Source organism: Bicyclus anynana, chromosome 7, assembly GCF_947172395.1.
Source record: "Bicyclus anynana chromosome 7, ilBicAnyn1.1, whole genome shotgun sequence".
Classification (NCBI taxonomy): Eukaryota; Metazoa; Arthropoda; class Insecta; order Lepidoptera; family Nymphalidae; genus Bicyclus; species Bicyclus anynana.
This window is the reverse complement of record NC_069089.1, coordinates 3,216,195-3,230,048: the sequence shown is the minus strand read 5'-3', so window position 1 is coordinate 3,230,048 and position 13,854 is coordinate 3,216,195. Positions and strand designations below refer to the sequence as shown.

The 13,854-nt window shown below is 35.6% G+C and overlaps 1 protein-coding gene across 1 annotated transcript in view; it reads right to left on the bottom strand.

Moving 5' to 3' along the window:
* LOC112058139 (neuropeptide FF receptor 2-like) overlaps positions 1-13,854 on the bottom strand; it is a 50,865-nt gene that overhangs the window by 4,036 nt on the left and 32,975 nt on the right. The window contains exons 6-7 of the mRNA XM_024098821.2: positions 9,842-10,010; positions 1,894-2,009 (exon numbers count right to left, since the gene is read on the bottom strand). Coding sequence (XP_023954589.2) covers positions 1,894-2,009; positions 9,842-10,010 — 285 coding nt within the window. The remainder of the gene's footprint in view (positions 1-1,893; positions 2,010-9,841; positions 10,011-13,854) is intronic.

Genomic DNA, 13,854 nt, shown 5'->3' with positions numbered 1-13,854 from the left:
AAAAATTCTTTTAGCGTTAGATAGCCCATATCGAGGAAGGCTATAGGCTATATATTATCCCCATATTCCTACGGGAACGGGAACCACGCGGGTGAAACTGCGCGGCGTCAGCTAGTACTTTATATTAGAAAAGGCTAAAACTCAGCCTGTTTTCCTGCTGTAGGTAAGTACGTTAGGCTAGTTGACACTTTCTTTTTAAAAGGGTCTTAAATTGCTCAATAGCGTTCTACTTAGAACGTACGAACGAACGTACGTTACGTAGATTCACAGATATATTTCGATGTAAACTTTCAACCCATATTTCACACCCATTTTTGCAAGTTTCAAATTTTATATTTTTGCAAGTATTTTTAAAGTATAATAAATAGTCCACTAATTTTACATTTACAAATGTACCTTGAAAACTGAAGAAAATTCCATACAAACTTTCTCCCCCTAGTTTACCCCTTTTTGATTTTATTTTCGCGTCAAAAAGTATCTCATACCCATCTTCGTATTATGGCATCAAATCTAGCCAAGTTTCATTTGAATTCATTCAGTAGTCACAGCGTGATGCCCGGTAATAAAAAAGACGGACTATCAAACAGAGAGACAGACAGGCAAAAAATAACAAAAAAGTGTTTTGGGCCTCAATATCGATCATATTATAATGCTCTCCAACAAAGACTTTTAAAATATATTCAATAGCGGACCCGGTCAAGCTTCGCTTTTACTTATGTGCATTTTTCCCTACCCCTACCCTACCCCTAACCTACCCCTACCCTACCCTTCTCATAACATACCCTACCCTTACCCTTCCCTACCCCTATTTGCCCTACCGAAAGAATTTTTCAAATAACAAACAAGCTCTTCAGCTTTAAGATATTATTATAGATAGCTATCTTGAATTTCCGTTAAATTTCCATTTAATAGACTATAAAAGATAATATTGTATTCCACGTAAATCGCGGGAGAGATAGTACCTAGAAGTAAGTCCTATTGAGTAGTATTAGTCAGTTACCTAGAATTAATAGGAAAATATAATATATTAATGTTCTTTCTAAATACACAAAAAAAAAATATTTTATTTCTTATTTATCCCTGGAGTGAGGTCGCATTGATTACATATTATGTTGTCCACACGTACAAAATGGAAAATATCTAAAAAACGGTTAGCCTTAGCTTATTGCACTTCTAGGTGCTTTTAAATGAACGTTCGAGAGACACGTTCAGAGTTGCTTGAGCACCAGTCACCAATAATTGTGTCACAGGAGCTCCACAAAGTATGGTGGTCACATAAGTAGCCGACGTAACAACTTACGCTAGTATTTTTGACTAATCGTTTTTTTTTTACTGGAACACTACAAATGTAAATAAAAAGATGTAAATTGACTCTCAGAATCAAACCCAGAATTATCAAGTTAGATATTCCAAGATAATCTTTGTAAATGAAAATACATCATGAATTCATAGATTTAATTAAATTTAATTGTAGACATAACAACTGTTTCATTGATCCAGTAGTTAGCCCATCTGGTTTCGAATTCTGAGTCGAGGTTATAAGATACGAGTGTCGAGTCTACCTCTATCTTTCTTTTTTTATAGTATCGTGTTAGACAGAGATATAAATAGAGATGAGTTTGAAACTCGCACTTGCGAGTTATACAAAACATCGTTATAGAATAGCCCTACTAGTCAGATAATAATATGTTTTTTTTAAGAATATTTGGCATATCTTTTAAATATGACCAATACCCCCCCTCTAACTATTCGGGAAACACTGTATTAGGAGTGGGTACGACAATAGACCATCGGGACGACAATCGAACCACCACCCCTCGGTGATGAGTCCGTTACCGTTACCGTTGAGCTATTGAGGCTCTGTAAATAAATCCTTCGTAAATTGATCCTTACCGTAAATTTAGTCTGTTGGCAGACAGCGCGACCACAGAGCAGCTTGTGCACTGACCTCTGGAAGTTCCTCGTCATCAGGCAGTACACAATTGGGTTGATAGCAGAATTTGCGTGACCTGTTGAAAGTTAATTCATAGTCAACACAGCTCAATTGCTACATTATGCTACATGTCACAATTATTTCAGAACAATACCCTGCGATATGTGGCATAACCTAGAAATAGGTCCCAGCTCAGCATATTGCTATATGCTCCCCATAAACAAAGAGCATACAGCGCTGATTTTCAGCTGGGACCCCGTTCAAATACCGCCACGATAATTTTACTGTATGAATGAGATTTGGCTTGGCTAGGGCAACCTAATTCCATGCCGGTTGGTAGGATTAGGAAACTATTTCAGCTCTAGAGCGCGAACGAGACACTAATGTCTATGATTTCCGCTTTCAATTAGAAAATTTCGCTAAGCATAAACCTATACAAATTTTTATTACTTCGGCTTGCATAAATTCGCAGATTTTAACTTTTGCTGTTTCTTCAAAATAAAAAATCAATTTCGCATATTTTGGCTCGCAAATAGAAAGACAAAAGTTTTATTTTGCAACCTTGTAACACTTTCACTTTACAGCTACAGACGTTTTATTTGTGCAGTTTTAGCTGTACAGTTTTATGTAATCAAAATTTCAATCAAAATCATTAAAAAGTGTACAGTTAAACTGATGATGATGACTCTACAAACGTACCATTCTACTACAAACTGTACATCTGTAGCACGGTTTAGATCATGATCAAATGTCAGATTTTTGAAATGCATACGTTTAATTTTATTATTATGGGTTAACGCCTTATAAACAAATTATACAAACACAAGGTTATCATACCTTGAAACATTGAAACAAAACAACTGTTCTACATTATTATTTTAACCATCTATCTCCACATAATTGAAAGGTATTCAATTACGTGGAGGTAAAGGGTTAGAGATGTAATTGTGATTATGAGTCGCCTTAGGACTTGGAACTGACAAGGGTCTCTTATTGAGTTGAGTTCTGAAATGTTATCTATGAAACATTTTAGCTACCAACTGTTTAATTCAATTTAAAATCATTTATTTCAAGTACATATAGTTTGCAAAGTCAAAATAGGTCTGTTTTGTTGACTATCTGACCTAAGGTTAGATGACAATGCAGTCTGAGATGATAGTGAGTTTATTTGGAAGAGGTATAGTTTATTTTAACCATACGTCTGACGGCATCGTACCCGAACGCTAAATCTTGGCAGTACATCTTTGCCGATATGGTAGTAACTAGCCACGGCTGGCCTGGAAATGCCTTACGTGGCTAACGAGCATATTTAGAAAATATGAACCCCTAATTTGGCCGTTAATGAGAATCGAATCCAGGACTTCTCTATTCTCTATTGGAAAACGACAGCAATAGCATACTTTACCAGAGGTATTTATACGTATTTATATAGTAACTCAACGTTCAGTTTAAAAGACAAAATCTACCAAAAAGCTAAAAGAATGTTGCTTTTTTCATAAATAATTAACAATTATAATTAATTTTTACAATAATTTAATCATTAACATTCACCAATTTTCTCATTTTATTGTGAAGATAAAACTCTATTTGTACGCCATAACATAATTGTTATATTAATGGCTGACATTCAAATAAAAAAAAAATCTACTACCAACATTGCAGCATATTTATTACGTTACAGTTGTAAAGATTCAAGGTCATAAGATTTAGGAATATACAAAAAATCCATCGTTTTTAGTGAGCAAATACGTGGAAACCAGTGGGTAGTGAAAAACTGAGAAAACAGTGTATTTCTGGAACGTATTGAACATTCTCGAAATTCTTTTATGGAAAACCGAACAAAAGATGGTATATCTTTATCTAAACTAATATTATAATCAAGTAAGACTGGGTTTTTTTTGTTTGTTTTTGTATTTATTTCATAACTACTCGGCTAAAAAATCTTTGATCATTAAATTATGAACGAGTAACATAGGCCAAAGACGAAATATTATAACAACGATGACATAGGCTAAATAATTATTTTTATTCCCAAGGGAATTCCCTGTAATCCTTGAGGGGTCTGTGTAAACAACATTAACTTATTGAAATAAGATACTGCGGGTGGTGTATAAAAATATTATGATCTAGCGGATGACCGCGACTTCTTACGCGTTATAATATATTATGTACTTAGTTACATGAGACTAATTATTTCATCATCATCATCATCCTCATCATCATCATCATCATCATCACCATCATCATCATCATCATCATCATCCTCATCATCATCATCATCATCATCACCATCATCATCATCATCATCATCATCATCATCATCATCATCATCATCATCATCATCATCATCATCATCATCATCATCATCATCATCATCATCATCATCATCATCATCATCATCATCATCATCAACATCATCAGCCGATGGACGTCCACTGCTGGACATAGGCCTCTTGCATGGACTTCCAAACAAAACGGTCTCGAGCCGCGAGTATCCAGCGACTCCCTGCAACCTGCTTGATATCCTCAGTCCACCTAGTGGGGGGTCGACCAACACTGCGCTTTCCGGTGCGAGGTCGCCATTCCAGCACCTTCTAATTACTAATTATTTAGTCATAAATAAAAATAAAATAACAAAAATAAATAGATATCTATTATCAATCTCGGTGTTATAAACGTTTAATTAATTTAAGTAGATGTTTCAAAATTAATTCAAAAATTCTCGATTTTTTTTTTAAATTAATTAAAACTTTCTTTGTACTAAAGCGCTGGAACGTTGTAAATCATTAGAACCCTTCGTATAATCACTTTATGCTCTGTTCTTCCAAAAGGCCTGCCAGCTCTCTTTCCTTCATTATTCACGAACAAATTCCCGTCTTATTAATTAATTACCCACCTCACTTGTAAATGAAAGAACAACCCTTTGTTAACACAATAATTACTATAAATAGTTTTCTAATTTAATATGTATTAATTGGGAGCTTAAAATTATATTATTTTTATTATTATCAGCCTATTTCAATGTCTGACCACAACATTCGATGTTTCGTATAGTCAGGGATCCGTAAAACATTTAAAACTGATTACTATCAAGTTAATTTTTCGTGAGTATTATGAGGGTAGTAATAACCTCGTTGTTGATACAAGTTGGGAGGAGGGTCTTTTTTTTATTCTTTACAAGTTAGCCCTTGACTACAATCTCACCTGATGTAATCTAAGATGGAAGCGGGCTAACTTGTTTATCAAAGTTGTTACTAACCAGATGTTAATCAGATGTTTTTTATACTGTTGGTTCATTAATAGTTATACTACTTTACTCCCACAATGTCCTACAAATGGCGGTTCCTTTACATTATCTCATTTCGACGCTTAGAAATTTTCATTTCCTGATAACTCAGTTAGTTAGGAGAATCAAGAATTTTTGTAAATAAAAAAGTTGAGATCGTGATGAAACTACTCACGAATAATAAACTTGATAGTGATCAGTTGTAAAACCTGTTCTACGGATCCCGGACAAGTAGTTACGTATATTATTTTTCAGTAGCTAACGTTAGCAATTATTTTTAAAAGTCCAACTAGCAACTTGGCTGCTCTGTCTGAACAATGACACTATATTGTACAAAGTTTGCAATTAATTGCAGGCTCAAGTTGTACTAGTTATAATAGCATTATCTATTTTCATCGTAGAAACAACTCGAAAAGTTGTAACAAGATTATGGTCAATTTCTGAAGTTATAAGTTAAGTTAAAGCCTAATTAAGTAATGAATGTCGACTCCTAGATGATTCAATTAATAAGTACCAGACTTAAGTTCACTAACAGTTCATAGACAAGACGCAAAAATTAAACAATTATTTTTATTCTATATCTATACTAATATATAAAGCTGAGTTTGTTTGTTAGTTTGATTAAACTTCTTCTTCTCAGAAACTATAACTGGTCCAATTTGAAAAAATCTTTCAGTGTTCGATAGCCCATTTATCAAGGAAGGCTATAGGGTATATATTATCCCCGTTTTCCTACGGAAACGGGAAACATACCACGGCCTCAGCTAGTACAACAATAATTCTGATTTGAATGTTTGTACAATAATATATTTATTTGTTCTTTATTTCAATTTCAAAAAAGTAAGTTCTACTGAGTAATCACGCACAGAAAAGTATAAAATCACATCAGAACTGTTTATTTATGAAAGTTTTTATCTAAAGTAATTCCAAGTAACTATTCCAACACAAAACAAGTCGTCTCTCTCGAGATTTTGGCTATTCCTTGTTGTTTATCCTAATTATTATTTTTTTTTACACCTCTCCCGAATCAACAAAAAATTGTATAATCATTGCCTATACAGACAGAGTAAAAATTTCCAGAGCAGAGTCATTTTACGTAAAGCAACATTAGTATAATGATAGTAGTAACAAGTAGTGACATTATTTTCACGAAAACCTGCTATTTACATAATTTCATTGAATTAATTGTAAAACCGCTTATGTAAAATGGGCAGTTAGGGTTATTTCGTTGAAATAACTATTTTTGATGATAACAAAAACTAAAATACGATGACAAACGATGTAGTGACTCATTATTTCAATGGTACACCGATATACATAATAGGCCCGCTGACCGGAACAGGGCAACACTGATTAGGAGCACAAGTAAGCATGGTATTAGTGGTAGTATATTAACCAACGCGCTCTGTCATAAAAAAAAATCTACGAAGCCGTTACGGATCTCTAAAACAGTAAGTATACTTTCAGGCAAACACTAAGAAAAGAAATGATTGAGTTTTTATCCACAAAAGGGTACGTAATACCACATGTCAAGGAAAATGTATCCAAGCTTTCATTATAACACCAAAGTTCGATAACAACTTATTGGACCAAACACTTACGAACTTGGAATGTTTTATGCTTATCTCTAATAATCTTGTATTCACAGCGCTCCATAGAGTTTATATAATACTGTTATTCAGTCGGCTCCGTTATTTATGTTTCACTTAACTTCATATAAGTGACATGGAGGTTAGATTAAAGGTAGACTTGAGCATTCACTTGTAAGAGAACATCAAGCATTCGCCGTTTTTATATTTGTCTAACTGAACAACGAGCCGAGCCAAGCATAGAGCCAAATATTGCTATGAACATCGATCGTAAATCGTTAGATGGGCCTCAAAGCGTCGCAGAATTGTCATTGGTTTCGCACATTGAGTAACACATTTCTCTTTATTCATGTCATCATCTCGTCATCACTCGTAACACATTTCTCTTTATTCATGTTGTAGCTTGTGTTTTTACACTTCCAAAATGAACACGAAGGCATATTTAAGGAATTAAAATAAAAAAAAACAGTAAATATCATTTCTCTTTATTCATGTTGTGGCTTGTGTTTTTACACTTCCAAAATAAACACGAAGGCATATTTAATGGATTAAAATAAAACAACAGTAAATATTTTTTTAAGTCCACGTCCACTCACAGCATGCGCTTGTACTAACTAAGATAAGATGTGCGTGCACGTCTTTGGGTAATAACATTAAATTGTGCATTCTTTAGTATGGAGGGGCCTATCTAACGATTTATATCGATGACTACGAATATCTTGACATAGTTCTTGCAAACGCTCTATTCGATGTTTCCATTCCAAACAAATCTGCTCACTAGAATGTTCACCAGAACGCTCAATAGAATGCTCGCTAGAATGTTTTGATGTAACATTCGCACGAATGCTCATTAAAAGTGAATGATCAATCGCTCAAGTTTATCAGCACCTTAAGGTTGAATGTGAGCTTAAAAACTGAGGTACTTGCTTTACGCGTAAAATATCTGATGCTTAGTTTTAATTTTTTAACACCTTTTTAAAGTCCTGACTTCAGGAGATTACCTCCATATGGAATGAAACTATCCTTGCTCAGGAGCAAGGTATAAGTATTTTGATAGTTTTCCCTCTCAGCTTAAATGTGTAATAGTTTTCATATTATGTGATACAGCTATTATAAGCTTTTTAGTTAAAGCGGTATGCAGGGGTCTTATCAATATGTGCTTTTTTATTGAATTTTTTTTTTTTAAATCTCCACGCAAAAGAAGTCACAGGCGTATCCTTGTGTAATGCGTAGAGTAAGTGATAGTAGGTATTCCGCAGAGAATGATGAAATAAATGTTGCCGTGATAGCGCACAAATTTCCGACCAAAATTACCATGAATTACATGAGGCTTACTCGTAAACCATGTAGTGCGCCGATATCGCTACAGTTGAACGGAACGCAATAGCAGTGAGTGGCGTCTTCTCTAACACATAGTAACTCAATGTCCTAAACCGAATTTTCGTTTAACGTACTTCGATAATAATTATGTATGAGATTTAGTTTCAAGAACCCAAGTAAAACATGCTCTCTAAAAACACATAATGTTATCTAAACCCTTGCACCTTTTTTTTTATTCTTTACAATTTAGCCCTTGACTACAATCTTACCTGATGGTAAGTTATGATGCAGTCTAAGATGGAAGCGGGCTAACTTTTTAAAACGAGGATGAAAATCCACACTCCTTTCGGTTTCTACACGCCATCGTACCGGAACGCTAAATCGCTTGGCGGTACGTCTTTGCCGGTAGGGTGGTAACTAGCCACGGCCGAAGCCTCACACCAGCCAGACCAATTAAGAAAATCTCAATCTGCCCAGCCGGCGATCGAACCCAGAACCTCCGTTTTGTAAATCCACCACGCATGCCACTGCGCCACGAAGGCCGTCGACCTTTTAACCACTACGTTCATTTAAAATGGGAAAAGGCTTGAAATTTTTGTACGTTGATTTAAATTAAACGACAATTCATTTGGCCAGTTAACCCTTCAGTGGAGTTTGAAATATTCATAAAGCTTTGTTTGGAAACGTGTGTCGTGTCGTGTGTGTGTTTAATGTCCAAAAAAATATGAGTTAAAAGAAACAAATATAATTAATTTTGAAACGGCGTTTAAAGTTGAATTGTTTTAACGAAAATTGTAAAAGAAAAACGTTTTTCGAATATAAGAAAGAGTTAAATAAAATATTGGTAGCAAATCAACTAATTGACTTCCTTTTCCCAAAATGAAAATCTCATTAAAATCAATATTATATTCAATTGTAGCAAAACACCTTATTACAAGATAGACATTCCAATGATGTGGTGTGGTGATGACCACAAAAATCAAAGACCTAGTTCCTTTTAGCACTATAGCTTGGCAACTTCGTTCGTAATACTCCCGATGTCGCGCGCAGGGCCGGGGGCGTGTAGCGATGAATGAAAAACCCACGACTGATGCACGTCACTTCCCCACACGATTTCACACCCACGCAGTCTTTCCGCCCGTCGCCCGCATATCATGAGAGTGTTATCAACAAACTTGCCAGACTTATCTTACCACTATAAGTTTACTACGCGGTGTGAGTCATACATTTCTGTTTTACGCAATAATAGTAGTGTACGTAGTAGTAGTAGTGTGTTTCTAGAGCATAAGAAGCAATGTAGTTAAGTATTGTCTTTACTTAGCACTTTTCCTTGACAAATTGTAAAGAGATCTACGGAAAAAGAGATGGAACAAGATGGCGCCCATAGAGCAACTATGACATGACAATTGACAGCAAACGTCAAATCGATTAATGCATCGAAAACGTCATCTATACGCCATTATTACCCTTATGTTCCATTTCTTGGGAGATAATGAATTTCGAAAGAATTAAAGTAAATTCGTGGATTTGTATAATCAAAAATAGTTAAAAAAATATCTTCTTTTATTTCCGCTAGGGTACAATGAGTGATCCTGGGCTCCATACAATTTTGGACCATCTCAATTTTTTTTTGTCACTCGTGCTCTCGATAAGCTCACGCGTAAATAACATGTCTAATCTATTGCTGTTAAGATTTCTGTGGTGATGACTTACCAACAAACAGAGCATAGGGGAGGTACATGCTCAAGTCCTTGGGGTTGACGACGTTTATGTCTAGAAGGAGCTGCATAATGTTGTAGGGCATCCAGCACAACGCGAACAGCACCGCCAGAAGCAGCAGGATCCACGCCACGCGCTTCCGCTCCTTCATCAGCCTCAGACCCTGGACATCATTAACAGTCTTTATTTAATGACGGCGATCAGCTCTTTACTGCGATCTCACCAGATTTTAGGTCAGCGATGCAGTCTAAGATGGAAGCGAGGTTACAAGTTTATTTAATCGTTATTATTATACTTTTAAAAACTTGCAAAAACAAAAATAGAAGGGTGTGAAATAGGGGTTGAAAGTTTACATCGATTTTCACGCAAACCAAGTCGCGGGCGTCCGCTAGTAATACAATACATACACAAGCATATATTATTAACAGATTAAGATACCAAGGCCTGTAGCCATGAGGCACGTCGATTCTCCTTCTACAGACGCTAACGCTTCGAAAATTAAAAAATGTAGGGATTGACATTTACTATCGTCAGCCCCCTAGCCAAGTGGCACATCGATTCTCTTTCTACAATCGCTAACGCTTCGAAAAATAGCAAAATGTATGGGAATGACAGATCTCGATCACGTGACCTGTCGATAGCAAATGTCATTATCATACATCTTTCTAGTTTTCGAAGCGTTAGCGGTCATAGAAAAAGAATCGACATGCCACTTGGCTAGGGGGTTGGTCATGTGGTCAAGTTGTCGATCGGATCTATCATTTTCGAATCGTTAGAGTCTGTAGAAAAAGAATCGACGTGCCACATGGCTATGGCCACAGGTAGGTAATAGCAGATATCGAATGGGCTTCATAATAGTTATTCTCAACACTGGTGATTTTTTAAATCTATACTAATATTATAAAGCTGAAGAGTTTATTTGTTTGCTTGTTTGATTGAACGCGCTAGTCCGATTTGAAAAAATCTTTCAGTGTTAGATAGCCCATTTACCGCGGAAGGCTATAGGCTATATATTATCCCCATATTCCTACGGGAACGGGAACCACGCGAGTGAAACTGCGCGGCGTCAGCTAGTAGATTAATATTAGTTGCAAGAACGAGTTCCACAAAGCATGATTATAGTTCTTCCTAAAGCGTAAACAGCGAGAACAAATCAATGTTTTTTTTATATTTTACCTCAGCGTTTATATACCACAAACTCCCTCAATATTTGAACATCTACGTAAATAAACTGTTTGCATTTTGTTTGTTTAGTGAAGTCATGTGAATGCAGTTACACAAACATCATATATCGTGTCCACTCTCTAAATATTAAATCGGTAAACGCAAACATATGCATGTGTAATATCTAGATCTGAAAGCACGCATGTGGCTCTATGTGTACATATGCACGAAATATTGACGTCGATATATTTTTTTCAATCAATCAATCGTTATTTTTATTTGCAGATACATGCATTATATATACAGGTGGTCGGTAGATGTAGATGCTAAATGTATCTTGCCAATTTGGCATGCAAATTATTTATTAAGTATTTAATGATTCAAATGACAATTTCACCATTTAAAATTTAACTGTATCTCGAGTTATTAACGTTTCAAATGTATAAATTATTATGTCTCAAATTTATATTATGTAAGTATACAAAGAACAGATGACATTGCCCAATTGGCTGGTAAGGGATGAAGTCAGGACGAGACAGAGAGATTGGAAACTGCTGGAGAAGGCCTATACCCAGGACAATGGGATTCATACATAATGTAAAAAGAAAATTCTATTAAAATTGTATAGCTAACTGTATCAATGTAGGTATAAAGTAAATAAAGACTTTATTATTATTATAAGTATACAAAGGAAATCGGATATCGCAGTATTGGTCGACCCTCCACTAGGTGGACTGAGGATATCTAGACTATGGAGCCTCTGGTTGGTGGCGGCTCGAGAACGTTGGGCTTCGAAGTATATGCCAACGGTGAACGTCCATCGGCTGATAATGATAAAATTAATATACAAAAAATGTGATCGAGTGGGAGAAAATCGCAGTCGATTGCGCATGGCGACGCGTCGCCACACCGTACGCACTACTGCATATAGACTGTATATATATATATATATATATCACATCTTAAAGCGTGGCATGTGTCGCCACGCCAGAAATCGGCTTCACATCAAAAGAGCCTACAAAACGAAATGGACCAAGCTCTTAACAAGTGCCTTTTATGTCAAAACTTTTCTCCTCCTAAAACTGTGGTTGAGGTGTCATGAAGATAGTTTTAAAAAAAAACACGGGCCGTTCGCAAAAATTGCTAAAGTTATTAAATTTTTAAAAAGGGGTTTGGTTTTTTACTTATATCTCAAGAACTATTTACGATATTTCCAATCTGAAAAGATTCAGAAAGAAGAGGAGAATTTATTAAATTAAACTCTTTACAACTTTGACAATATTCTCTGCACTAGCGAAGGTTATGGGCACAGCAATTACATTTCAGTAGATGTCGCGTGTCGTATACAACATAATAATTGCCCGTTAAGATATATTAGATTTGCAGCAATAAAGCCCTCTGTGTTACTATTACCGCCATGTATCATTATATCAAAAAACATATAACTTGGTCACCCTATTGATTTATGGAAAACTCAAATCAGTTTTAGATAATTAAGTGGTGTATCTACTGTTTGCGTTTTATCCATTAATTACGGAACACCCTGTATATATACAATTTAGAAAAACTTTCGTTATCCCTTTTATATCCAGTGGTATAGTTTTGGTGGTTACAAATGGTTCTGGATCTCAGATTCTGGAAAAGTTAGGAGCTAGATATTTGGGTAAATGATATTTCAAAGTGTTAGCTTCGTTATGATTATACAAAATACACAATTTGTAAAACTTTTCTCGATAGTTTATTTTTTTGAAAAATACATGTATTGCTCACATTTTGCTTTCAATCTCAGGAAAAGCAAACTTGTATTCTTAAATTTTTGTTTTGTATAGAAAATTAGGTATATATCTTGAATATGGGCATTTTGTTTTTCGTTATGTTGTTTAATTTACTTTCAATTAGGTAAAAATGGTTTTGGCGCTCACGTCATAAAATTTGCGTCGCGCGTCAATCGCTCCGTGCTTTTCACTCACGTGAAAGTCATAATTCGGCGTCTCGCTTGCGCTTCGAATTTTATCCATATCGTACCGACGTGCTGCGCGCTCTTAAAGTAAGGTATAGCTGATAAGCCACTAATTCTGCAAGGCAGTATCAATGTATCGGTTTGAGCTATGGTTGTCGATGAATTACAGACACTAGAGCTGATACTATAATGAATGCACACATCCATGACAATCATCCTAAGCCCGTTAATCCGCATTGAAACTGCGTCTTGGGTCTAAGTTGCATATCTACTCTTCTATATATAAGGAGGGAGGCCTAGCCCTGCAGTGCAGTCGGTAATATAAGCTAATATTGATAACATAATATAAATTATAATTGATTAATGATGTGTCGAGTGAATATGCCTCTGCCTCTGATTCCACAGGGTGTGGGTTAGAATCCAGTCCGGGGCAAGCACCTCCAACCTTTCTGTTGCGTGCATTTTAAGAAATTCACTTAAACGGTGAAAGAAAACATCGTGAGGACAACTGCATACCAGAGAATTTTATTAATTCATTGGGAGACTTCACACACGCAGCTATCGCGTGTGAAGTCTCCCAATCCGCATTGGGCCAGCGTGGCCTAACTCCTCTAATTCTGGAGAGGAGACTCGAGCTCAGCAGTGAGCCGACGACGATGATGTATATCCCTAGCGTGCACTGTGATTTGAAATAAAACAGTCAGTCAGTGCGTAAATACCCTAAGGTTATTTTATTCCTTTGCTTTTAGACAATTGTACATTTAGATTGAAGCAAACTTATTTCTTATTATCACAACCCTTAATAATACTTTTTGTCAACAAAATCTACATTTTAACTTTTTCATCAAAAACACTGTTGTATTTTTGGAGTAGACGACAACAT